Source organism: Nipponia nippon, unplaced genomic scaffold, assembly GCF_047370975.1.
Source record: "Nipponia nippon isolate SJK-2023a ecotype South Korea unplaced genomic scaffold, ASM4737097v1 scaffold_2, whole genome shotgun sequence".
Classification (NCBI taxonomy): domain Eukaryota; kingdom Metazoa; phylum Chordata; class Aves; order Pelecaniformes; family Threskiornithidae; genus Nipponia; species Nipponia nippon.
In genome coordinates this window covers 93,715,923-93,742,594 of record NW_028262336.1, presented here as the reverse complement: position 1 = coordinate 93,742,594, position 26,672 = coordinate 93,715,923, and the positions used below count along the sequence as shown (strand labels likewise).

Genomic DNA, 26,672 nt, shown 5'->3' with positions numbered 1-26,672 from the left:
CTGGGTAGCTAGGTTTTGAGACCTAGTAAAAAAGAATTAACATTTGGCACTGATCAGTTACAGAAGTAGCTGGACGTGACTGACTAATGCAAACCGTCAGTGTCTTCCAGAAGGTAGCTGCCGTCACCTGCAGGCAGAAATCCGGAGCATCAAGGCAAGGGAAGGCATCTTCTTAACTCCTGCCTCTTAACTTCCTTCACCTCAAGGGTGAAGGTAATGGGGCACCTGCAACAGCAATAATGAAACGGTGATGTTCTATTAAAGGATAATTCCCATTAAAAAGGCAGATCACAAAACTGAGTTTTCATGTCAGCACCCAGCATTCTAGGGCAAAGCATTAAAAAAAAAAAAAAGACATTAAAGAAATGCAGGAACAGCGCCTTTTATGTCTTGTCACTCTAACTGCTAAAAGCCGCCTTCTCATCCCTAACACCGGCTTTGAGGGCATCGAGGACACTCTTTTCTACACAGTGTTATTAGCAACAATATTATCTATAGATAAAATGCGTTTAAAACGAACTCTTCCCGTTACTACAAGGAGGCAGGCCGCTGGCCGCCGCCAACGCTCCTGGGCGGCAGAGGCCCATCAGGGGGCTGCGCGAGGCCCTCCGCAGCGGGGCCGGGCCCGCCCTGAGGGAGCCCGGGGGCCGCAGGCAGGCAGCAGGCAGGCAGCAGGCAGGCAGCAGGCAGAGCCCACGCTCCACCGCCACCCAGCCCCGCGGCGCCTCCTCCTCCTCTGCCCTCACTCCTTCCCTTCTCCGCCATGGCGGCAGCGGCTTCCAGGCAGGCCGCCGGACTTCCCCCGCCGCCGCCTCCCTCATCCCCGTAGCAGCCGGTCGCGGGCTTTGTTCGTCTCTCCCTGCGCCGCCTCCGCCCCTTCCTTCCCTCCGCTCCGCTCCGCTCCCCTCCCTCCCCCGCCGGAGAGCTGGCCGGGCCGAGCGCCCGGAGAGGGCCGAGGGGCGGGGGAACGAGCGGGCCCCGCGTCCCTCCTCCGAGCGCCGGGGCTCCCCACAGCGCCCGGCGGCCCCGCTCCGGCCCGGCCCCGCTGCCCCGCCCCGGCGGCCCCAAGTTCTGTGGGTGAGCGGCGGCAGGAGGCGCCATGGCCGACAGGACGAGGGCGGCGCTCTCCGAGTCGGGCTGGTAAGTGGGGGCGTCCGCGGCTGCACCGCGGCCTGCCCTGCCGCCGGGGCCCGACCGCCGCCCCCTGGGGAGCAGGCCAGCGGCCACGGCCGGGGGCAAGTGTATCTTTGCGAGTAACTCCGAGCAGCGGTATGGGGTTTGAGGGGTTCTCCTGTTTTCGAAGCGTGAAGCAGTGAGGGGATCCCCCCCACACCCCCGAGCCCCGGCCTGGAGCCAGTGCGTCTCGGGAAGGGGGTGCCGCCCCCCCCGTGCGCTTGGGGCCTGTCGCTGGAGCGGCTTGTGGTCGCCGCGGGGAGCAGCTCCCGGCCCCTCTGGGTGCCCTGCGGAGAGGGGCGTCCGCCGGCCCCCCTCCCGGGGCAAGCCGCCCGCCGGCGGGGCCGTGAGCCTCCCCCGGGGCCTGCGGGGGCCGCTGGGCCTGAGCAGCGGCGGGGTCCGGCGGAGGCTGCGCTGGGGCCTGCCTGCCTCCCGACTGCCTTTCCCCGAGGCCTGCTTCGGCTGGGGGTCGGCGATAGTAAATGCCAGGAGGCCTGGCGCTTGCCGGTAGTTTTATTGTTTTTAATGACACTGCGCTCCCTTTCAGCAAGGCAGATAAGATGGAAAAAGTGGAGTTAAAGTAGGGTAAATACACACGTGAGGCTTGAACCCAGGTACTCGTGTTTTCTAGTGCGTCCTCATCGTTGGGCACACCATATCTGTTTTGGAACAGCGTGTTTCAATGAGTTGTGCTTTTCAATACTTAGTGTAAACTCTGCATCTCATTTGCTAGCCTAGAGGTGTTTTGGCACTGTTGTTTGAAAGTTGATTTTTTTTTTTTTAATTGATCAAAGTAATTCCCTTATTAGTGAACACTTAGTCTTTTTTCCTTACCTACTTACAAGTCATTCACCGAAACAAAAGCTCAGTGCTAACTACCAAAACATAAAGCAACTTACTTTGGTTGTAATTGAGAAAAACTGTTCAAACTATGAGAATCATCGTTATTTCCAGTGGCATTTTGGGGATATTTCCATTCTGCTGTTTAACTTAATGGTGGTTTTCCTGGATTGTGATTTCATGTATGGCTAAGTTGTAAAAGATTAAAACAGACGTCATATGGTTTAGAATAGAATAGACTGTTTCAGTTGGAAGGAACCTACAGTGATCATCTAGTCCAACTGCCTGACCACTTCAGGGCTGACCAAAATTAAATTAGAGAAAATTAGTGTCTTTAGGTCTGCTTCTTGGATAAGCGTATCATATGTTTCAAAAATACTGTTCTAAGCAGTACTAGGGTGCACAATCCTGTGATTCTGGCAATTAGTGAAAGAATGATTACTATTTATATTTATTTTTGTAATATCAGTATATTTAAAGGGAAGTTTTGACTGTAACTTGAAACTCACCCCCCTCCTTTTCCATATTTATTCTTCTCTGAAAAGGAGAAGGCTTTCCATAAAAGTAATTTTTATTTTCATAGTTTTCTTTACTTGCTTTCTATTGCCTATTCAAAATTTTATCACACGGTTTTCAATTCTTAGTTGTTTTACTACTTTGTCAGTTGAATGAGTGCCACTGGTAATTGTCTTTCAGGTTTTGTCAGTACAAATATGAGGTGCCTCTGAAATGATCTGTTATTCTGCAGTGTTTGGCTCTCTCCCTGGAGGCATATACTCTTGAATGGCTACAAACACTTGTTATTCTTGCAATACTGGAGGGCGTGAGCCAAAAACAGAGGCTGAAAGATGATCCGGCAAATAGTGGGCTGATTATCAGGTCCACTGGAGTTATACCTTGACCTAGCTGCATTGGGAAGGGTAGTATGAAAGATGGGGGAAATGAATGCATATACTTTTGAGGAATGTGAGGTGGAGTGGAAAAAGAATGCTTCAAAAATCTTGTTTCGCTAAGTGTTCATGCACGTCTGAAAAAATAATAACCTAGACATCCATGCTTTTAACTGTTTTGCTGTTGCTCTTATGCTTATGACTTTTCTCATATTATTGGTAGATGTTAAAGTTACCTAACATATGTATGAGTAAGCCTTCAGTGGTATTTAATGTACTATATTTCTGACCATGCTTGACTACACTGGTAGTTAAATCATGTTCTGTACCAAATTAGTTGCCACTGTTGCTGTCACCTCATGTCAAAATAGTATGTTTTCTAGTACAAAAACGAAGCTGAGTTTATACGTTATAATCTGTCCCCACTTAAACTGCAGAAGCACCACTTGGTGTTTCAGACCAAGTAAGAAACTATTGTTCTTCCATAGTTGCAAATCTGCTAGCTTGTAAGATACTGCCTGTACTGATGGGATTTTACTGTAATTTTCTTAAATCTTTAAAGGTAAGAAGAGTTAATATAGACACTCATTTATGTGAATTTCTGCAATTAGTTTTTATTTTTTATGATTCTGAATACAAAGTAAAGTTATTTTTCAAGTAAAGCAGTAACGGTGTAGCTAATATAGTATAATAGTAATATATGTATTTTTTTTTCCAACTAGGTATTGCAAGAGAGTCATCCCTTGTAAAATTGCATGGAAATTTGTGATGTTTGCCTTTTAAGCTTGTTTCACTATATCCATTATATTTTTATCAGCTTTTGAAAGATGAAGTTGCCCTACCTAGTAAACATAACAGTGGTAGCTAAAGCTGAGAATCTTTTTTTGTTGTTGTTGTTTTTCTTTTTTGGTGGCGGTGTTTCATGAAAATGGCTAAAAGACCCCTGTAGTTTGTGTGCAGAATTGTAGTTTTTCTGAAGAGATGTCCTTGTAGCTGTCTTTAAAAGTATGCATTTTTTGAGGCTAGTTCTTTTCATTATGCACTACACTGTACTTTGGAATGAGATATTGGCTCCAACTTTAGAGATGAGATAAGGTGTGTTTGTATTATGTTGCAGCGAAAAAGATATTCTGTCTTGGAACAGTTGTTCCCTGTTAACTTTTTATTTAGTTACCAGACACTTATGAGGAGGAAGGCTAATAGGCAGAGAAAATTACCTTTTTCTATTGTTATAGTTACATTCATTAATTTTGGAAGCAATTTTCTAGTGTTGCCATTAAAATATAGAACTTAGTGGAACCTGAGTTATTGAACACAGTTTTCTTACTCAAAGTGAAGCCCAGAAGGACTGCAGAATACATCCTCCTTATGCAACAGTGCATCGCAGAACACTTCTCACTGGCTTGCAACAGAATTTTTTGTTTGTTTTTTTTGGAAGTCTCCCAGGTGGCATTTCACAAGAGAATATGACAAGCCAGGACTTCTTCAGTGTCCTAGATCTTAGCAGAACTTGGGGAATTTATTACGTGGAAATGCCTATACGTTGCCAAAATGAACAATATGCCATGTCCTACGGCAGGTTTAGCCTGTGGCCCCACAGATCTCAGGTCTGGTGACTGATTGATCTCTGAATGTGGGAAAGCAAGACATGCAAACTGGATAACTAAAAAATTTCCTAGTACTATAAGTGCACGCAAGTTCCTTGTCAAGTAGTACAGATTTTTTTTTTTATTGCAGTGTGTGATGCCATAAAAATTAGTAAGTCTAAGGCAAAAATATATATAGTCTTGTAAAACTTCACATATTTTGAATATTATGTAATCAGTGTTCTGGCTATTAAAAGCTATTCCTAGAGATGAAGAGGAATTGGAATTGTACTGGCTGTTTGGAAACAAAAGAATACTGCTTAGTAATCCATGAGAAAACCCTTATATCAATGTAATTTTGGTTTTATATACTTCATAAAAGAAAAACTATATCATTGGTGTATACCAGACTTTTAAACTGAATTTTAGATAGTTCAGCAAGTAATGTGCTGCATACTAGGTAACTTTAGATTTAAGATTGGTCTGTTCAAACTTGTTCTCTTGTAGGAGTAATCATGTGATGTGATCCAGGCTCTAAAGCTAAAGCAGGTGCATGCCTGGAAACGCAGGGAAGTGCTCAGAGGGGGGAAACTAACACCTCTTTCTAAGAGTGCAGCAGGAATTTGCCAAAGTAGTCACTTCCAGGATCCTGCAAGATGATCCGCTTATCCTATGTTTTCTTTTGCTGTTCCACTGAAACATCTTTGGAAAGCTCAGCTGAAATTGGTCCCTGCATACGGAGCAAGCCCAGGCTGAAGACAAGATGTTCCTTAGACACAGGAATAACACAGTGATTCACAGGAGAGATGCATCTGTTTTGAGTTTCCTGACACTCCTTTTGTGATGTATGTAATTTGTGAAGTTTGGTTGGTACCGTGAAATCTCAAAGTGCCAGTACAAAACAAAATGCTGCATCATTGCATCTTTTGTTTGTTCAGGTGTACCCCTTACTGGATGGTCTGATCAGGTTGTATTCTTGCTAGATCACGAATAATGGGTAGTTAGAACCTTAATTCTTTATGTCATTTTCACTCTGGAGGAGCAGAAAAGGTCCAGCGTTTTACCTTCTGTTAAGGGAAACAAGCCCAAGAAACTAATACAGATACTGTTGGGGTTTTTTTTAATTTATTTTTTTTTAAAGAAGATGCTAGGTAGTAACAAATTACTGTATCAGATGGAATCATCCCAGTGTTTACGAGAAACTGATTTAGGGCTATAATTGCATCAAAAAGGTGCAAAGAAGGATAGCTAAAATAAGGCGATGGACGGATGTAGGGGACTAACATGTTTGAAACCCCTCAATTTGCAAAAGAGAAAACTGAAGGGAGAGAACTCAGTGAAGTTTATGTAATCTGCAGGCAGTACAATACATGAAAGTGGAACTCTTACTCACCAAATACTGCAAGATTATTGCTCGCTGAATGCTGCAACATTAGAATTAGAGAGCACTTATCAAAGCTAGTAGCAGACTGGTTTGAAAATGGGTAAAATATTTGACCAAGGACCTCAACCAAATCCTGATTTGCCAAGGATAAAAGGTTATCCTGTGGATTAGTACCATTAATTAAAAGATGAGAGACTAGGTAAACCAAGGATTGCTTCATGATGGAAAAACATTAGTAGATTTCTGCTGGGATCTAGAGGTTCATCATATTAAAAAATAGTCTTAAGGAATGATAATGTTGTGGCACCATAGCAGTTTGTTGATATATGAGGATTGGTAAAATCTAAACTGATTGGGTAGTTGCAGCAAAATCTTATGATACCGTTGCCCAGTGCTTTCACATATAAATGTAGTTCAGTTTTGGTGAATGCCAAGTGATGCTTATGCAGGGGAGAATAATGCAAACCTATCCACACAGTGATGAGCTCTAAATTTGCTAATATTATTTACTCAGAAAAGGGCAGTGGTCCGAAAGCTGTTGGGAATTGTTCACAAAGAATAAAATAATTGTTAGTTCATGATGTATATCAATGGTGTGTCCAAATCCTTAACAGTGCGCATTGGTGTAATCACCCTGGCGCAGCAAAGGTTTCATAGGCAGTGAAAAATTGTCTGAGAGGTGTGGGAGATCCTCTGTGCTGGGAAGGTGAAGATCTTTAGTCTGGAAAACAGAACAATAAGAGGAGAAGTGATAGAGGTCTATAAAATCTGTAGATCGTACAGAAATGATGACTAAAAAGCAAGGATAGCTGGTTTTTTTACAACAAGAATTAGGCCACCTAGTGAACTAAACCTGCTACCTGATGAAAACTAAAGTAGCTTTTCAAGCAATGTGTAATCAAATTGTGGAACTAAATTGCCACATGATACTGTGGAGCAGAAAAATGTAAGTGGGTTAAAATTGTAATTAGACAAAGTCAGGTAGGTATAGATGTACTGAATACTGAACTTTACAGTGGAGTTGGACTGCTTGCTCTAAAATGACTGAAAGCTAGGAATTATTCCAGATACTTCTACGTATTTGCTGTGTTCTACATTCTCTACCTGAATCATCAGCTTCTGGCCACCCTTGAAAAAAGGGAACTGTGTAAGATAGACCTAGACTGCATAAGTAAAAGTATCGTTTATGTTCTTATTTTTAAGTCGTAGGTAAGTGTCTTCACACTGTAGTTCTGCTGAAGAAAGGATTTTTTTTTTCTCTTGATGGGAGGTGAGGGAAGAGGGAATGGGAATTTGGAGAGAAATGAACAGGACTGTTGGAAACAGGACAGACAGAAAAGACAAAGCAAGTGTGACAGTCTCCTATGCAGTCAGTCTCAGCTGTGATTTCCACTGCCTTACTGCAACTCAGCCTCCAGGTTTTCATTAGTTGCTTGGAGAGGCTTTACTTGCAACACATCTAAAGCTGAAAGTCCTTTAAATTGTTACAGACCTTTTTTTAACACCCACCTTTTCAGTGGCCTTACTTTTCTTGATATAGTGTGTCGCAGGTTGATTCTCTCCAGTCAATAAGTTTTGTAGGGGTGTGTAGGCTTTCCATAGCTAGTCTCCTTTCTGGAGTCCTTGGAGATTTCTCAGGTATTTAGTCTTGTTTCAGAAGTTATTTCCTTAGCCTTATAATTCATAGGCTTTGCCGTCTTTTTGAGATGCAGGTTATTTATTAGGACAAGTGTCACTTAATGTGTTTGACTCAATGATGTAACAGTTTCCTTCTTTCTGCTTCTTTTTGTCCCCATGGTCTTTGACTGACCTTGTATTGAACAGTGCACATTATCGCTGAACTGGAGATGTCTGCTGAGTTTCATAATATTTTCTATCAATTTGTCTATTGCTAAACTAATTGATATCTTCACCTAAACAAGGTGAATGGGTGGAGCTTGTTACACAATCGTGATTGACCACTTTGGGCTGATATACCTCTTCCCTCCCACAAATTTAGCTTCTAAGTATACTGTAAGTGGAGCATGTAAAAAGATGATTTTGATGGGGATTTGAGAGAAGGATTTGGGCAGGATGCAATAGCAGCATGCTTGATTATTATTTGCCTTTTCCAACAAACCCAAATGAACTTCCCAATGGAAGAGTGAGTTAATAAAAGCAGCAGTGTGTTTAGGAAGTCTACATTTTCCTGATGGTCAGTATCTCTTACAATTTGAGCGAAAGTAAATGTAGGTGTGTTTTAAACTTGGGCATTCCTGGAGATCTAAATTATTAGTCAGAAAGCCTATGCCTTCTAGAAAGTGTAAATTTTGAGACATTTGGAGTAGATGTTGGATATAGATGAACCAGGTCTCAAAAGAAAGCCCTTTGCAAAGATTTTGCATTCTGAAATCATGTTATGAGGGTCTTGAGACGGATGTTATTTTTCTCTCTTCAGTCTCTTCATGGTCACACTCCCCAGACCCTGAATCGCTGAGCAGCAAGCTAGTGCGAGGGTAGCTGGCAATTTTGGAGTGAGGAGCTGTTGTTGTTCATACTGATAACAAACTGATATTCAGTATGTTTTTATATGTGCATATTTTACGTAAGTGTTACTACTGGATAAAGTACAGCTTAATGTAAATAATACATGTAGGAGGATGTATGTAGAATTATGAAGCTGTCCTGAAGCTTAACTTAGAATTATGCTTGGATTTTGAATATCCTGTGCATTGGTTAATTTTTTATAGATTGCTTATTCTGTGATAGTCATAACAATATAATTAAAGTAAATTTAAGACTGATTCTCCAAGCTGTGCATATTGTTCTTATTTTCAGGAGTAGTACATTTTCTACTTCTTTAGAGCAAAAGGAGGATATTTAATTCCAATAACAATAATTCTAATACAGCCGACAGAGAGAAGGAAAGGCTCTCTGGGGGATGAATGGTATGTGAATATTTGTAATCACATTTTACGTAGTTAATGTAATGCATAGTTGTGAGGTGTCAGAATTTAGGATGGTTGAACAGCTCTAGGAATGATGTACAACCTTTGAGAGAGCTGCTTCGCACATTTAGGGAAAAAGAAAGTTACTGGTTTAAATAATCTTTGTAAGACTAGCAATTAATTGAAGCATGATGAGCATTCTCATTGTTGGCATTATTTTGTGTCCTTCACTTTGAGAAATGTAGCATAGGTATTAGAAATGGGAGTGATAGCATTAACTGACAGCAAGCGAAGACTTACTCTGAGTTAGAGAACAGACTACTGAAATCTCTTCTTTGACTGAGAGCGCTGTCTGGGGATTGTGGTCAAGACTGGCTTTTTCTTTCCTGTTGTTTGTCTCATAGTGCTCCAGGAACAGCTAGGAGCTGGTTGTGCCGTGTCACATCTGAAAAAGAGCTGTTGAGGAAAGCTGGAGAAGAAGAAGCCATGTGTGTTCAGACAGCTTCAAGATACTCTTAGTGGTGTGGCAGCTGTGTCTTTGGCACAACCCCAGCCTTAGAATATCTGTGTTAAGTTTAACGCTTTAGGGTGGCTGCCAGCATTTTCTTGGGGAAATGTGAGTGAGAAACAGTATTCACAGCTCGTATCTGAGAAAAAAGGAATTTCATTAGATGAAGAAAGAAAACCCTCCTCATTGTTGTGACTTTTGTTTGTTGAATTGCTGTGGACTGTTATGAATCATGGAGTAGCAGATCTTCTCAAGGAGCAAAGTATGCAAGAGCTCTTGTCCAGTGCTTTCTGACTGCAGGGGCTGTTTCTAGCATCTGCTGTATTACAGCAGTGCCGCTTGCTGAAAGCTTATCTTAACAAAGTTTGGAGTTAGTGAGGTTATCTTGAGCACATCTCTGTATGTTACCTGGAAGAGTTTGACATTTTTGCATCACAGCTATTACTGCTGGATAACTGTGTGTGTACTTATCACTAAATCTCTTCTATTAAGTAGTTGTAGAGACTCATGTTAACATTTTTTTTGCAATCTGCTGAGGTTTCACTGTGTTATATTCTTTTCCTCTTGTAAAATACAGTATGTTGTTATCTCAATATTTAAATACTTATATAGATGTAAATCAGGATATACCATTTAAACATGGGCCAAAGGTGTATGCTATCCAGGACCCTTACAAAGTGCATTAATAACATTATTTTCCCATTTTATGAAGATAGGAAATCACTTACTTAGCTCTGATATTGATGGCAGTATACTGAATAGGGAAAATACAACTTTCAACAACTAGATCATCTTGTTACGTAGTGTTGCTTGATAGAATGATAGAAATAGAAATTAGCATTTATTATGGAAGCACATTTACACTTCTTTCTTTTGGTTGATGTTACCATAATTACTGTTAGGGTTATGGTACAGTGGGAATGGGTGAGACTTGAAAAGGCATCAGGGCACTTAAGTTTACTAGGAGGTTCCAAGTACATAACTGTTTTTTATTTGTTAAACTGTGATCCTGTATCCAAGACAGTTTTAAATACAAAGCAGAGATATTGAATTCTAAATTACTTTTTAGAATTGTAACATTAATGAAATGATACATTTTTCAACAACTTAGAACACTTTCTGTTTTATAGTTGAAAGTACTTGCAAGTGCTAAGGTTTTCATTGAACTGTTATTTGAAGGATAATGCGAGGGGAAAAAAAGTCAGTGAAGGTGCCAAAGAGAAGGTGGGTGATTTTCAAGGGTGTGGTTCTGACTGAAGAGTAGTGAGTCCTGAATGAGGTATATTTTGTGTTGAAGCGATGAGCTGCTCAGGAATACCGAGAGGATCCTTCTGGAAAAAATATGATCCATTGAGCTTTTTTTTTTCAAAACAGAATATATAATTTGCACAGTCATGTTTCTTGGTTTTAAAAACTTATTCAGGGTTGTGTTTTTTAATTCAGTTGTAACGTACATATACATCTGTGTAACAGACATAATTATTTATAGACTTGAGAGTTGTTGTTCAGCCAGTTCAAGAAACATCTTGGAGTTCTGCCTTGTGGCACGTACATGCCAAATTCCTCTGCAACTTTTCACTTGAGTGCTATCTGCAATGTTTTATCTATTTTTGATACAAAATAATATCAAATTTGTTTGTAACTATGAAAATCAGAGTAAATGAAGGAAGTGGATGCACCAATGTGTATACTTAATATTTTAAGCTAAACCTGTTTGAGTTTGTTTAATAGTTAAAATTGTTTTTGAGTATGTAGCATGTAATGATTTCAGACCATTTTTGTGTTATCAAATAAAGCTAAGTATATAACCGTTTTACTTTTTTTTTTAATGGCTGATGAAGTCTCTCACTGTCAAATTGGCCTGAAACTTTTCTTGCATGCATTTCAGAATTTCCTTTTGAAGGATTGGCTAAACTGGAGGAAATCCCTGTGGAATGAGAAAAAGAGGAAACAAGAACTTGGAGTGGGTTTTTTTTTATGCTTGAGGTGTTGAGTTTTGTTAATCCACCAGGTTTTCAACCTTGATAGATACCTATTACAGAAATTCATGATCGATGTTCATTATGATCTTGGACACTTAGGCAAAAACATTGTCTATTGTGTGGTTTTTGAGGTGGAAAAAGATCTCCTTGGACAATGCTGCTAAGATTTTACTAGTGTGTAATTTCCTCTGAATTTGGGAATGGGGAAGAGAAGGGAAGAGGAAATGTCTTTCTAATAATTTCATTACTCACTGTCTCTTCTGTTTTCTTAGTTTACATTTCAGTTCCTAACCTAACCATGTTGCCATATGATAATAACATGAAGAAATGGAAAACGCTTAATTTAGTCTAGACTAGTAATTGCTGTTACATTCTAGCTATGATAGTATTTTTTTCATGCTATAGCACTGGAGAGATGAACTTAGTGCTTTATAACTGCAGAATTCCACTCAGATGTTTTCCAGTTACTTCTTTAGGTTTGAGTTTCTGATTTTATTTTTTTGTTTATTTGTTTTCTGTGCAGAATAATTACTGTGTTCCATTGTTGTTTGATTCTTAAATTAATAACATAATTTTTATCTTCCAATAACAGTTAGTAATAATGGAGTTTCCCCCTCCTTCCTCCCCCTCTCCCCAGTTACTGGCTGACCAGAAAAAAAGTAATTTTCTATCAGATGAAATGCTTCTGTGGCTGACTTAGGAAGGAAAGGAAGTGAAAGCTTAAGTTAGAGCATCATGCAAAAAAAAGCAGGGAGAATAAAGACCGTGTGTTGCCCTCTTGTTATGCATCGGCTGGCTGGGAGGTTAGATGAATCTCTTGAGTGTTAGAGCCCTTAATTTAAATCCTTCCTCTTCCTGAGCCCGCAATGCTAAAATACTAAATTGAAAATATTAATTAAACCAGAGAATATGAAAATAAAGCCTAGTAGTGAAGGAACTACTTGGACACCTGATTTTTGCCTGTTATTTCAAAGAATGTTTAAGTAAACCTTATGAAAGGGAACATCATTTGGTGTCTTAGCCATTTTTCTTTTTTGTGCTTTGTTTATAGCAGTAGCAGTGGAGTGCAATGCAGGTTTTCTCTTGTGCAAACTGGTCTTTTAATTCTTAAAGCTTTGAAAAAGTGTTTGCTCTAGTAAAACTTTGCTGCTATAGCTACAAGCATTTTAATAAAAAATACTATCAGTTAGGAAAAGTGTGCTCCTGGTTGCATGTTCAAACTGTGCTTATGAATACCTAACGTGGTTTTGCAGTAGTTTGGCTGATCACCTTCATATTTTTTACAGACCTATGTTTTTCTGTATGCCAGTGGTTGAATGAGACTTCAGTAGCTCATGTGTGGCTGATGAACTGCAACTTAGAAATAATTCTTGGAAGCTCTTTAACAGATGCAGTAGTATTTTTCAGTTTTAGAAATATGTGAATCTCTGTAGCTGTAGAGCTTTTCAAATTAATTGTAACACGTCTTAGTGTGTGTTCTTTTACATTGCATGAGTGTGCATGCCTTTACGCTTCTTATTTTGAGTGATTTTTTTTGTAAATATGCTATAAATACAGTTTTAAACGTCTGTAGAAATGGCTATTTCTAGCATAAAGTAGAATAAAAAGAAACCTGCCACTTCTGCAGGGTTGAAAATAGCTTCTCCCTATTCAGAAAAATTGGCTATTCTGAGTTAAAATTATGCCATAATAGTAATAGAGATGTGTGTATTTTAAGCATTGATGACCACAGCTGTAAAAGAAATTATTTTTTGCTTGGCATTTTCAGTTATAACATATTCTTCTTTGTTTAGTAGTGAGTACTCATCTTTGTCTTCTGAGCAGGTTGTAACTTCTTTTTTTGTTTGTTTGGTTTTGTCAATTTTGATATGTAGGAGGGAGGGATGTGAATGGAGTGTCTTCAAAAGTTATTTTTTTTTTTTAGTTAGGGAACTAGAGCCAGTTCTTTAAGAACAGTACCCAGTACAGCAGCTATTCTTGGGGACTTTGTTTTGGTGATAAAATTCTGATTTAAATATTTCAAATAAAACTGAAGGCATTTGCTTAGCATCTTGCTTTGTGAGTTAGCAGACACTGGGGATGTTAAGCTTCTATTATTTCCGAAATTAATACGAAGTGTTCTTGAAGCAGAAGTAGTCCAGGTCTTTGACACTGATATGGAAGACATGCTTTAATAACAAAATACCAATTAATAATGTTTCCAAGTTTCGTTTTGTAGTTTTATGGTTCAGTGCTGTTTCTGTGTGGTAATAAAGTGAAGTTTTACAGCTTGAATTGAGAAATATTATAGTCTCCCTCATGAGTAGAGTTGATAAGCTAAATGAGGTGATTACAAATGATCAAAATTATACTTGATCTACTAAAGATATAGCCTTTTGTTACTTATATGTATGACTATTATATGTTATGTATTCCAGTCTCAATAAGCCAACTGTTAAGTGTCTTTACTGGAAAAAATGCACAAAATGTTCCTTTGAGAAAACATTTTTGGGAATTAATTCTTATAAAGATGTCAGGTTTTGCTTTCTTTTGAGATACTCAAAATATCATTTAAAAAAAAAGTTAGCTTGGGCAACATCTGGAGAGACTATCCTAGTCCCAGCCTTTGCTCAAACCAGGGCTAACTCCAAATTTAGATCAGCTTGCTGAAGGCCTTGTCTAGTTGAGCTCTGAATATCTCCAAGGTGGCCTGCTCCAGTGCTTAGCCACTCTTTGGGAAAATTTTTCTCTCCCTTATGTCTAGCTGAGATAGCCAAGTTTCAGCCTGTGTCTCTTGCACTTTGTCATTTTACTCCACACCTCTCAGAATTGGCTTTGTCTCCTTAAACACCTTCAGATAGTGGGGGCAGGGGGAGGGGAACGAGTTCCTCCTTTGGCCTGCACTTCTTCAGGCTGAACAAACTTGACAAACCAAATGGCGCTCTCAGCTTCTCCTCCTATGACCTGGGCTCCAGCCCTCAAAACATCTTAGCGGCCTGTCTTCAGTTTGTCAGTCTTCTCTCATAATGGGGACCCCTGAAACTAGACACGGTATTTTAGACGTGGCTTTGTGCTGGGAGGAAGGGAATAATCATGTCTCTTAATTTGCTGGCTACAGTCTTGCTACTGCAGCCCAGCATGTCGTTAGTCTTTACCACTGTATGGGCACACTGGTTTCTGTTCAGATTGTTCGTTACCATGAACCCACAGAGCTGCTTTTTGTCCAGCCGCTTCCCAACCTCAGCGACTGCAGGGGCTATGGCTTGGTGCATATCTTTGAGCTCCGTGATGTTCCTTTTGGCCAAAGAACTGCTATGGTGGTGCTTCTTACATCGTTCAGTTTTCACTAGCGTGTCACCTCCTGCACCTTTCCTCCCCACAAGAAAAATGAAAATTAGTTCTGTTACATTTTTCCTGATGAAAAGTTATTCATCTCTTTTAAACTATAAAGTGGTTATGTTAATATAATTTTGACATGCTTATGCTAGCACAAGCGATGCTGATGTGTAGTGAAAAAACTAATGTACTACTTGATTATAGAAAATATGATGTATAGAAAGTAAATACTTAATATGAACCATTACTAGAATGCCTTTTTTTGTCTGGCAGCTACTTAAACTTCTGATTTCTCAAATTTAATAACTGGAGACTACCACGAAAGATCTCTTCATTTTATGCAGAAGTGGTATTTTGAGTTAACTTTGCTACAGATCCAAGAAACTTGAATCGCTCTGTTCCCCATGCACATCTTTCCTTGCACAGTCTCCGCAGTAGATGATCTTGCGCTGTCCTTTGCTCTGTCGATCAGTTTCTGTCCCAGCACTGTGTCTCTAATCAAGTCCAATAACTGATGTCTGTAGAGAAGCCTGAGAGTGACAAATATGCAGAGATGATGTCTCAGAATGTTTCTGTAGCTTTTAACTTGTTTTATCAGCAATTTCCTCAGCTGGACGTTTCATTTCTATTAAATAGACTTTTGATTAATTTCTTCTGCATGGATCCGTGCAGTTGTTTTTTGAACCTGTGTAAAATTTTAGCAGCCACAGAATAGTGAATAACAACTTTGTATGCTGTATGAAGCACCTTTTTCCTAAGTTTGCTGAATTTCACACTTGCTAACTCAGAGACAGTGTATAATCAATCCTTTTTTACCTCTTTAATGTCACTTGCAACCATATAGATATATTAAATCCCTTCTTCAGTCTTTTTCATGGTGAAGAAGCCTATTCTGTATAGTTAATCTTCAAAAGAAAGGTGTTCTCTATGTTTGATCTGCTTTGTTACTGTCAAATAAAGAAGGGCAGACAGAAGACCCCCCTGAAAGGGGGGAGAGTTTAGGAAAGGAAGTGATCTGATGAGGACAACGAGAAGGAGGAAAATGAAGGGAAATACCTTGTAGATAGGTATCATTCAGTCTCTTTCATTAGAGAGGAAAGTACCAAATGACTGAGAAAATGTGATGTGATGCAGGTTATTATTCAACCCCCTACCCCCCCCCCCAAAGTCAATTAACAGCTTATTAAGGTAAATATAATGCATGATAAATTACACGCAAGTTTCAAAACGTGGCCTTTGGGTGGTGCCTTGTAGCGCCTCATGTACTTGTGAGTTTGGGTAGAAGACTGAGTGTAAGAGTGTGAACACGCATTTTCAGTTACAAGAGGTGGGGCTTGGCTTGCACAGGCTTCTGTGAGACTTGGTGACTGGATGTGGGTGTGTTCTTATGTCGTTAAACATGCAGAATAAAAAGGTTTAGCTTCATCATGCCGTCTCTCTCTGTAAAGATGATATACCTAGTTTACTACTTGGCAGATGAAGGCTGTCATCAGTTACTACTTCTCAGCTGAGAGGTGGTTATTTCTTGGGATGTCTTATCTCAGCTGGTTCTTCCTCGTCTGCCTGCATCCATTGGAGTCCTGACCCCATTGTATACTGTGAAGTATGTTTTTCTGTGCAATGCAGATGTATATTTCACTCTGTACTGCTTAGCTTAATATTACTTCCTAAATGTTGTGACACACACTTGATTTCACTGTTTCTTAATTGGAATATTAGGGCATAAACTTTTAAGTAACTTGCATTAAAGAAAGTAAGTAGTCCCGTTTTGAGTCACAGCATCATATGATTACTTGACTCTATTGATGAAATGAAAAGTAAGCTGAAAATAAGCTTTTGAGAGATACGGAAATCTGAAAAGTGTGGTTGTCTTCAGGCTTGTGCCCTCCACTCCTAAAACTAAAGTCATTATTGTAAACTTTCCCCTTTGACGCCCACGACTGCCTGCTGCAGTGCCCTTGGTGTTCTCGAATGCCTGTGTCCTACCATGCCTTGATTTCCTTCTCATGGTCTGTCCTACCCCAGAACACATTTGGCTGCTTCTCACGTCCCTCTCCATTTGGCAAGCACCAGCATGTTGTTATGGCTGGTTTGGAGCTAGGCAAATGCTTCAATTGACCAGTTGATTGCTGCTGCTCAAAATGGATGAGAGCCAAGTTCTGCTTCCCTTTTCCACAATGCAACTGCTAATTTGTATGTCTTGCTTCTACCCAGCAGCCGATTTCTGTAAAACTTAGGGGAACTCAGTGTCTTTGAGACCTCTGTTTCTCTGTCAAATTTGGCTGAAATTGGCCTGCAGGATTAGAATTCATTGGTGTGACAGGGCTGCTGGACAGACTGCGTAATATATAATCATTGTTTTCTAAGGGTAATTGAATTCAACTGCATTTTAAAAACTTTTGGATTTGTTTGCTAAAACAAAAATGAAGAAACTAGACTTCATTTGAAACCATTTATCTGTTTAATCTGTGAAGTGTTCGCTTTTTCCACGTATTGAATACAAAAGAAAGAAGACAACATTTGGCAAAAGTGTCTGTCTCTTCCTTATGTGCATTAGTTTGGCAGCTACAGTGTTTCAGTATAGTTGAAATGGATACCAGCTCAGGCCCTGGGGATTTGAACCATGTATTCTGCCTCCTGCAGGAGAGTACTTTGTCTGTGAATTCATAATATACACTTCGGTGAAATAGTCTTTCTTCTTTGATGCCATTCCATGTTTTATAAATACTCAAGCTTCCTTTAGAGTTGCCTCAGCATCTCATGCAAATTACCCCTTAGGCTTAGTGAGTCAGTCTGGTGTTTGTTTTGGTTGTTTGTTTGTTTGTTTGTTTTTTTTTTGCTTTGTCTCTGTGTGTATTTTAACATTTGGAGAAACTTCAACAGAAGTAATTGACAAAGGCTCAGATACCTAGCACTGAAACTGTGGAGAGATGCTAATGTTCATGCAGTGCTATGATTTGAATTCTAATTTTTGTGCACAATGTTATTTGTTGTACAATTATCCACTGCAGTTATTCTTTGCTAGGAAAATGTGCAGCTGCGGTGAAGTGTTTTTAATTCCTTTGTGTTTTCAGAAGCAGAAACTAAGCTCATCATTCAAGACAGGTTGGAAGTGACCATCTCCTGAAAGAATTGTGAGCTAGATAAAATTTCAACAGGTGCAGAAAGGGTTTTATCAGAATACGTCCAAAATAAAAATGGCTGAGATGGATGTTCTTCTCCTATGATTTAGTTTATAGGGCTTATATGGTTATTGGCAGATAATTATCCTGCAAAGCATAAGGGAATAATTTTTGAGGAGATTCTCTTCATAGAAAACAGAAGTTTCAATGCATCTTATCTTGATTTGTCACGTCGTCTTCAAAATAAGGAAGATAATGGTCCTAAGCGTTGCTTTGCAAGTTTTACTTTTCCCCCATCTATGATGAGGCACCATGACTTGTCCTAACTTTAAGTTAGTCATGTTGTTCTCTTCTCTCCGGGAATCAGAAAGCAGAAGTTGTGAATTTAATTTCTTTATTCATCCTGACACATTAGTTTTGCTCGCTACCACCTCCTCCCTTACCTGGCAGAGATCAAGAGCAGGTGCGTACTAAGGTGGTTAGGTTTTAATACTTCAGATGCAAGTAGACTGGAATTTAACTATCTGTGAAACTTGTAGGGAAAACAGAATGTGAAGTAGCTGGGTGGGGCGGGAGGTGTATTAACAAAGGGTGACAGAATTGTAGGTAATTCTAAGTTTCAATTAATCTGCAGTACACTGAATAGATAACAAGAACATGGGTCTCCTGTTACTGTGTTTCCACATTTGCTAACATATTAACTCCAGTCAAATAACTCTAAAGCAAGAAGAGAAAAAAGAGGAGAAAAGGAGAGAAAAGCATTTAAAAAAAGCAGCAAGTTATCTGACAAAATGGCTGTCATGCTAGTTGCCTGTTTACGACAATAAAGACAGACTTCGTGTTGCTCCATTCTTTCTGGATATCCTTTCTGAATACTGCTGAAAGAACATCAGACTGCAGAAAACCGAGTGGTTTCGGTTGAAGTGATATTAAAAAAAAAGCGCAGAGACAAGTTTCCTTATTTTGTCATTTGTTTTGTAGCTTTTTTCTTCATCCTTATATTGTACTTCTGTCACCCTTTTTTTATCTGGGTCCTTTGCATTTCTTCGTACCGAAGCTTGCAGTTTTCAGTCATATGAGCAGGTTTAAAGAGATTTTTTTTGGTCAAGGGAAAGCTGCAGTGTGTAAATGCTGCTGATGGCTGGAGCTGAACACCTCAAGTCTTAGGCCCTGTTCAACACCCCTCTACACCTCATGGCTTGCTTACAAATTACCCCATCTCACCTCACTAGTAAACGTAGGTAGAACTGTGAATATGCTTGTACTTAATGTTATATGTTTCAGTGATATATTGTAATGTTGCCTCTAGAAGACGGAGCTGGAGTTAATTCAGACCCATTAAAATTTTCAGACTTACAAGCAGAATGCATCAATTCATATCAGGAATACTTTGTGATGTGCGTGTTACTATACAGTTTGTTGTGAGGTAGGGACTTTACACTGAAGTTTGTGATTGCAGTTGTTAGCATGGAGATCAGGAATTCTCTCTCTCCATCAGTCAAACTGCAGGGGAGATATGGGTGTGTGATTACGCGTGTGAAGTTAGGCAAAACGGGTGGTAAAGGGTTTGTACTGGCTGTGGGAGAATGAGATGATGCCTGGTTCGGGAGAGAGTCCGTGAGTAAAAAGGGAGTTCTCTGATCAAATTTGTATGGACAAAGCAATGTTATGAGATCAGCACTGTGAGTCATATGGCTATTTGACCAGTCTTCCTGAAAGCCAAATTTTCTGTTGTCAAACCATTTAACTTCTCTTAACTTCTCAGTAGTAAATAGTGTAAGTGCAGGCAGTGACTCTTGATCTTTCAAAGAGTTATCAGTAATGTCGAAGAGATGGGGACAGGCATGTTTGTGGAGAGGGATGTGAAAATGGTCTCATGAGGACCATATTTGTTTTATTTTATTTTTGAGCAGACATTGGCTAGATCCTTAAATCTGTAAAGACAAAATAAATAGTTGGCCATAAAGGGTAAGCATAGTCAGCAAGCCTTTACTGAGTTGTTTAGGTAGGCATTTACAGCTTGTCAGTGGAATATAGAGGAGTGAAAAGTGAAATGTCTTCTATTTAATCTCTTAGTTGATTATATCAAAAATATTTTCCTGCGTTCAGTGTGAATTAAAGAGCTCTGGTATATCAAAAATATTTCTGAACATTTAAGGTCATGAAGAAATTTTGTAGCATGTATATTTGACATCATGACATTAATAAAATACATGTTGCCAGAATAGAAAAATGGCAAGCCAGATGCCAAGTTGCATTGTCTGAGTGTACTTACCAAAGTACTCTTTACCTACCTCCCCGTAGATGCTATTGAGTCTCTCTGTAACACTTTGCTGACGATCTCATTTTTGGACAGTGATGGAGAGAAGACTGCTTTGCATCAGATACAGAAGGCTGAGAAGTGAAAGGGTGGGAATTCTGACTAGGGACGGAAGCAGAGCGATGAGGAAAGCTGGAGTTGGGATCTTCAGAAGTGCAGAGCCTATGACTGTTGTACATTCAGTGCATACCTCTAAATTTTTATGAAAATGCTAACTACTCAGACAAAAAAAAGTAATTGTTTGAGCAGGGCATTCAAAGTTAATGCTTGTCTTTTTGATGCTTTTAACTAAAACCTAACTGTGCTTAATTCTATATTGTGAAAGGAAGGTAATGTCATTTCACCTTACAGAAGCCTTGAAGGCAGGTTTAATTATTTCATATCGTTCACTTGGATTCTCTGATGACAATATCCTAACAACAATAATAAAAAAAAAAATAAAAATTAAGGGTGGCATAATTTTGTATTTACTGTGGACTGCAAATAGTAGCTATTGAAAAGGTGTCACCAAGGTCAGAAAAGGGATCCTGTATCCTCCCCCCACCAGGCTGAAGGCAGTAGCCTAAAGGAAAGGAGCAAATGGAGGCAAGTCCACGCTCAGGGCGGCAGGCGACCCCCCTCCTTGCCCACCTTGCCTTCCCAGGTGCCTCTGTACAACAGGTATGAGGCTCTGGATGTGGAAGGCCTGTCAACGGACGATGTGGATGACTGTCCATCTACACCAGAGGTGTTACCAAGGTCAGAAAGGCCTACCCATGGTATCATGACCACCTCCACGAGGAAGAAAAGACAGGTTACAGTTGTAGGCGACTCCCTTCTGAGGGGAACAGAGGGTCCGATATGCCAGACAGACCCTTCTCTTAGGGAAGTCTGCTGCCTCCCTGGGGCTCGGGTTAAGGACATTGTGTCTTTGCTCACAAACTGGTGGGGCTCATTGACAGAACTTTAAACTAGACTTGAAGGGGGATAGTATCAGGCTTACCTGTGACAAGCTGTGGGATGACATGCCAGGGTTAGAGGGACGGGGTGGTAGTGAGGGCCCTCAACCTTGTTGCTCTGAGACGTGCTGGGTACAGTACAGCATACTTGAAGTCTTACAGAGATGAGCCAGAGGCTCTTGAGGTAATAGGAGCCAACAGGGAAACACCGGTGAAAAACAAAGGAATTAAGGGCTGTTCCTCGAAGGAGGTAACATGGCCGACAGCCCAGCTGAAGCGCCTCTACACCAGTGTATGCAGCATGGGCAACAAACAGGAGGAGTTGGAAGCCACAGTGCTGCTAGAAAGCTACAACCTAGTTGCCATTACTGAAACTTGGTGGGATGAATCCCATGACTGGAGTGTGGCTGTCTGACTACAGGCTGTTCGGAAGGGACAGGTGAGGAAGGAGGGGTGGAGGGGTTGCCCTCTACATCAGGATACAGATAGAGTGTGAAGAGCTGTCTCTGAAGAATAACCACAAGCTGGTTGAAAGCTTATGGGTAACAATCAGAGACTGAGGCAACAAAGGGAACTTTGTGGTTGGTGTCTACTGCAGACGGCCTGATCAAGGGGAGCCTGTTGACAAAGCCTCCTTACTCCAGCTATAAGGAGGCATCATGCTTGCAGGCTGTTGCTTTGCTGGGGGACTTCAGCCACCCCGACATCTGCTGGAAAAGCAGCATGGTGAGCTGTAGGCAATCCAGGAAACTCCTGGAATGCATTGAGGATAACTTCTTAAGCCAGGTAATAGACAGCCCTACCAGAGGGGATGCAATACTGGACCTGAGGGTCACCAACGCAAGTGAGCTAATCGGTAATGTCAAGATTGGAGGCAGCCTGGGCTGCAGTGATCACACGCTGGTGGAGTTCACAGTCCTGAGAGATACGGGCCAGGCAAAAAGTAAAGTCTCGGGACCCTGAATTTTAGGAAAGCAAACTTCCAGCTGTTCAAGGAATTAGTCAATAGGACCCCCTGGGAAACTATGCTCAGGGACAAGGGAGCAGAACAGAGCTGGCAGGTCTTTAAGGACGCTTTCCATAGAGCGCAAGAACTCTCAGTCCTCAGGTGTAAGAAATCATGGAAGGAAGGCAAGAGACCGGTGTGGATGAGTTGAAATGTGCTGGTGAAAGTAAAGGGCAAGAAGGAAATGCACAGGCAGTGGAAGCAGGGACAGGTATCTTGGGAAGAGTATAGGGATGTTGCCTGGTTGTGTAGGGATGGGGTCAGGAAGGCCAAGGCAAGGCTGCAGCTGAACTTGGCAAGGGATGCAAAGACTAATAATCTTCTACAGGTGTGTCAGCCAGAAAAGGAAGATCAAAAAAAGCGTACCCATCCGATGAGCACAACTGGCAAACTGGTAACAATGGACGAGGAGAAGGCTGAGGTACTGAACAGCTGCTTTGCCTCAGTCTTCACTGGCAACCTCTCTTCCCACACATCTCAAGTAGATGGACTGCAAGGCAGGGACTGGGGGAGCAAAGTCCCTCCCACTGTAAGAGAAGATCAGGTTCAAGACCACCTAAGTAACCTGAACATACATCAAAGTCTATGGGACCTGATGACGGGATGCATCCCAGAGTCCTGAGGGAATTGGCTGATGTAGTTCCCAAGCCACTGTCCCTGATATTTGAAAAGTCACGGCAGTCCACTAAAGTCCCTGGTGACTGGAAAAAGGGAAACATTACATGTATTTTTAAAAAGGGTAGAAAGGAGGACCCTGGGAACTACTGACCTGTCAGCCTCACCTCTGTGCCTGGGAAGATCGTGGAACAGATCCTCTTAGAAGCTATGCTAAGGCACAGGGAGGACAGGGAGGTGATTTGAGACATCCAGCATGGCTTCACCAAGGGCAAGTCCTGCCTGACCAATCTAATGGGCTTCTAAGATGGAGTGACTGCATCAGTGGACAAGGGAAGAGCTATGGATGTCGTCTGTCTGGACTTCTGTAAGGCCTTTGACACAGTCCCCCACAACATCCTTCTCTCTAAATTGGAGAGGTATGGATTTGATGGGTGGACTGTTTGGTGAATGAGGAATTGGTTGGACTGTCGTATCCAGAAGGTAGTGGTCAATGGCTCGATGTCCAGATGGAGAACAGTGACGAGTGGTGTCCCTCAGGGGTCCGTTCTGGGACCAGTGCTGTTCAATATCTTCATCAATGACATAGACAGTGGGATTGAGTGCACCCTCAGCAAGTCTGAAGATGACACCAAGCCGAGTGGTGTGGTTGATACACCTGAGGGACGGGATGCCATCCAGAGGGACCTGGACAAGCTTGAGAAGTGGGCCCTTGTGAACCTCATGAGGTTTAACAAGGCCAAGTGCAAGGTCCTGCACCTAGGTCGGGGCAACCCCCAGTATCAATACAGGCTGGGGAATGAAGGGATTGTGTGCAGTCCTGCCAAGAAGGACTTGGGGGTTCTGGTGGATGAAAAGCTGGACGTGAGCTGACAATGTGCTCTTGCAGCCTAGAAAGCCAACCGTATCTTGGGCTGCATCAAAAGAAGCGTGGCAAGCAGGCCGAGGGAGGAGAATCTGCCGCTCTCCTCTGCTCTGGTGAGACCTCACCTGGAGTACTGTGTCCAGCTCTGGGGTCCTCAGTACAGGAAGGACATGGACCTGTTGGGGCGGGTCCAGAGGAGGGCCACAAAAATGATCAGAGGGATGGAACACCTCTCCTATGAAGAAAGGCTGAGAGAGTTGGGGTTGTTCAGCCTGGAGAAGAGCAGGCTGTGGGGAGATCCTATTGCAGCCTTCCAGTACTTAAAGGGGGCCTATAAGAAATATGGAGACAAACCTTTTAGCAGGGCCTGTTGCAAATAGGATCAAGGGGTAATGGTTTTAAACTAAAAGAGGGTAGATTTAGACTAGACTAGATATAAGGAAGAAATTTTTACGATGAGGATGGTAAAACGCTGGCACAGAGAGGTGGTAGATGCCCCATACCTGGAACATTCAAGATCAGGTTGGACAGGGCTCTGAACAACCTGATCTAGTTGAAGATGACCCTGCTCATTGCAGGGGGGTTGGACCTGATGACCTTTAAAGGTCCCTTCCAACCAAACTATTCTATGATTCTGTGATTCTAAAATAAGAGTGACTGCATATTATGGTATTGCCTATACCTGAAGTGGTGTGTGTAAATACACATAAAAAGACTGTTTATGAAACCCCAGTTTGACCTTTAATGTTTGTATTTTCTCTTTCTTTGGTATTGTCGTTGAAATCTTAGTATGCCTTTAATATAGTTTTGTGTAGTAATACATAGGTTTTGAAAGCAACCTGCACATTTTCAATATATCCCACTGGATAAGTTGAGAGCTTTATTTTTATATTCCTGTTTTTTCTATATACATGTGAAAGTACAGTTATAAAATCAACTTGGGAAAATTGTGAGAGGCATTGCAAGATGGAAGATTTTTTTTTTTCTTGTGGTGCTCATAGGATGAAACAGAGTAGAGATTGTAAGATCTTGCATTATTGCTACTGTTAACTGGCTGCATACCACTTGAGGCAAATTTGAGTTACACAAAGTAGAAAATCAGGTTGGTGTCTCTTCAGTGAAAAAATAATGGCAATTTTTTCTGAAAAGAGACACCTGCATTAGCAGATGTTCAGAGGTATTACAATTATGTGTATTATTCGATTGTCATGAGTTTCTTTCTTTAATGTTGAGGCAGTCCTTTACTTTCTGATGGTAAAATATTCTAGACTGACCTAGGGAAGCAGCTTATGTCTATAGCTGTGCTGTTGGCTGTGACAGTTGAGTGTGTGCTTGGAGATCGTGACTTCCAGAAAGGGCATCATTCAGCCATCCCGACTTACACTGTCTCCCTTCTGCATGCTTCTGGAATCTGTTGCAGCGTATTGTAGGTATAAAAATAACTTAAGTGTTTGAAGTAGCAGTTTCCGTGACATCATCTGGATCAATCTATAGGATTTTTGTGAGCTGTCAAGTTCAGTCATCGGTGGAGGACAGAAAAATGATTCGTTAACTTGGGCAAGTCCTGTACAAGACTGTGTAGTAGCTGTTTCTATCTTCCTATTAGAGAAAAGAGTAGGAAGCACAAGTGTAGTGCCTCCTAAGAAGGACTTTTTCATTGATATTCAGAAAACTAGGGGATTTTTTGGGCTTCTCAGAAGGTTTTGATTATGTATATACATATTTTTAATTGTTATTTCTGAGGAGAGAATTTTCTTTTCCCTAATATTATGATTCTGCCTATTCTGTAGAGGCTTTATGTTGTTTTCTGATATACTAAAGGTTATCTTGCATTTGCATTCAAATATTGGGTAAATCTTAGTCTGTGCCTCGGACAATATAGCTCTTGTCTTGATGCCTGTTGTCAAGAATGTGTAGTCTAGGAGTTATGCTCCAACAGTAGACACAAGTTTAATTCTCTGTCCAAATTTAGTTGTCTAAAATTTAGATGCCTGTGTTGAGCTAGTTACTCTTAAGTCCCCATTAAATTTACAGAAATAATTACCTCCAGAAGGCCATTCATCTCTTTCTAAGCTAGGTGTCCAAGATAAGAAAGATAAATTGCTGTGGTGATTACAAATGGAGCAGAGAGTGACTCGTTCAGATTCAAATATCTAGCTTACCCTCTGCATTGAGGGTCACTGAATCTCATCAGAACTGTTCAGATGGCACTAGTTCAGTTGCAGATTGCTGCTTCTTGTTTCTAGCTGCGGAGAGAGAGATGTATTTGAAGTGTGAGTTGGCCCTCGCTGCCTGTTTCTGAGGCTCTGGAAGTCTGCATGAGTTACTGCCGTTTGCTTCACCTTTTGGTTCTGGAGGCCCAGTTCAGAGGGTCAGTGGTAGTTCATAAAATGTTCCTTTTCACCTGAGCCATTTTTAAAGGAGTATTTGTTTTCTGGGTTGTTTAGCCGTAGTTAAGATGGATGTATGATACAGTCCAGTGATTTTTATTTTTTTTTTTTTTTTTACCATGGTAGACAATATTAATTGTTTTTGCTTTTTAATTATGTTTTTAATTATAGCAACAGATGTAATAAATCACTGTATATAAAATAAATGTGCTTTCTCTTGTACCTTTTCCTTGGAGGACATGGAGGAAGATATCAGAGGAAGGAGTGCATTTTTGTGTGTGCGTGCGTGTGTGATCTTTGCAGTATTTCTGAACGTAAGGTATAGTAGCTGTGTTGCTTCAAATGTTTAGTTGTTGATTAAAAAGGCTCCAAATTTACTCATCAAAATACCCGCTTTTTGTCTCTGGATGATTCCTACCTCAAATTCAGTTTTCCCTTCAGTGCTTTTGTGACGTAGAGAAATGTTGTTATCGCTCTTTTATGGATGGCAGCTGTGGCAGAGGCTTTGCTTTTTCGTTGTAAGCGAAGAGGGCAGTGTGCCCATGTGAGCCCAGTGCCAAGTCCTGGAAGCACAAGGGCTCAGTTACGTTACCTGAACAGGCAGGTGTCTTATGCTGGTTGAGACTAAGGCCTGCCAGGTATGACACACAACTCAAGAGGAGTCTGGTAGGCATCTCGGCTGGAAGCTGATGTACCTTAATAGAGAGCTCTTTAATGACCACATGAAGATTTCAAGATCCCTGTTACTGGAATAGCTTATTTTTCAGCGTGTTCTTGTAGCGTTTGAATGCTCCAGTTCCCTGGGGAAAAT

General features: G+C 41.0%; 1 protein-coding gene across 3 annotated transcripts in view; it reads left to right on the top strand.

Annotated features, from left to right (window-relative positions):
• Nucleotides 1-488: 488 nt before the first annotated feature.
• The window catches only part of TDRD3 (tudor domain containing 3), a 121,583-nt gene continuing 95,399 nt past the window's right edge, over nucleotides 489-26,672 (top strand). The window contains exon 1 of one of the 3 annotated variants that reach the window (XM_087757644.1): nucleotides 489-1,140. In XM_087757644.1, the coding sequence (XP_087613770.1) occupies nucleotides 1,100-1,140 (41 nt within the window). In that variant the 5' untranslated portion in view covers nucleotides 489-1,099. The remainder of the gene's footprint in view (nucleotides 1,141-26,672) is intronic. The other 2 variants (XM_087757645.1, XM_087757646.1) reach the window with 2 other exon arrangements.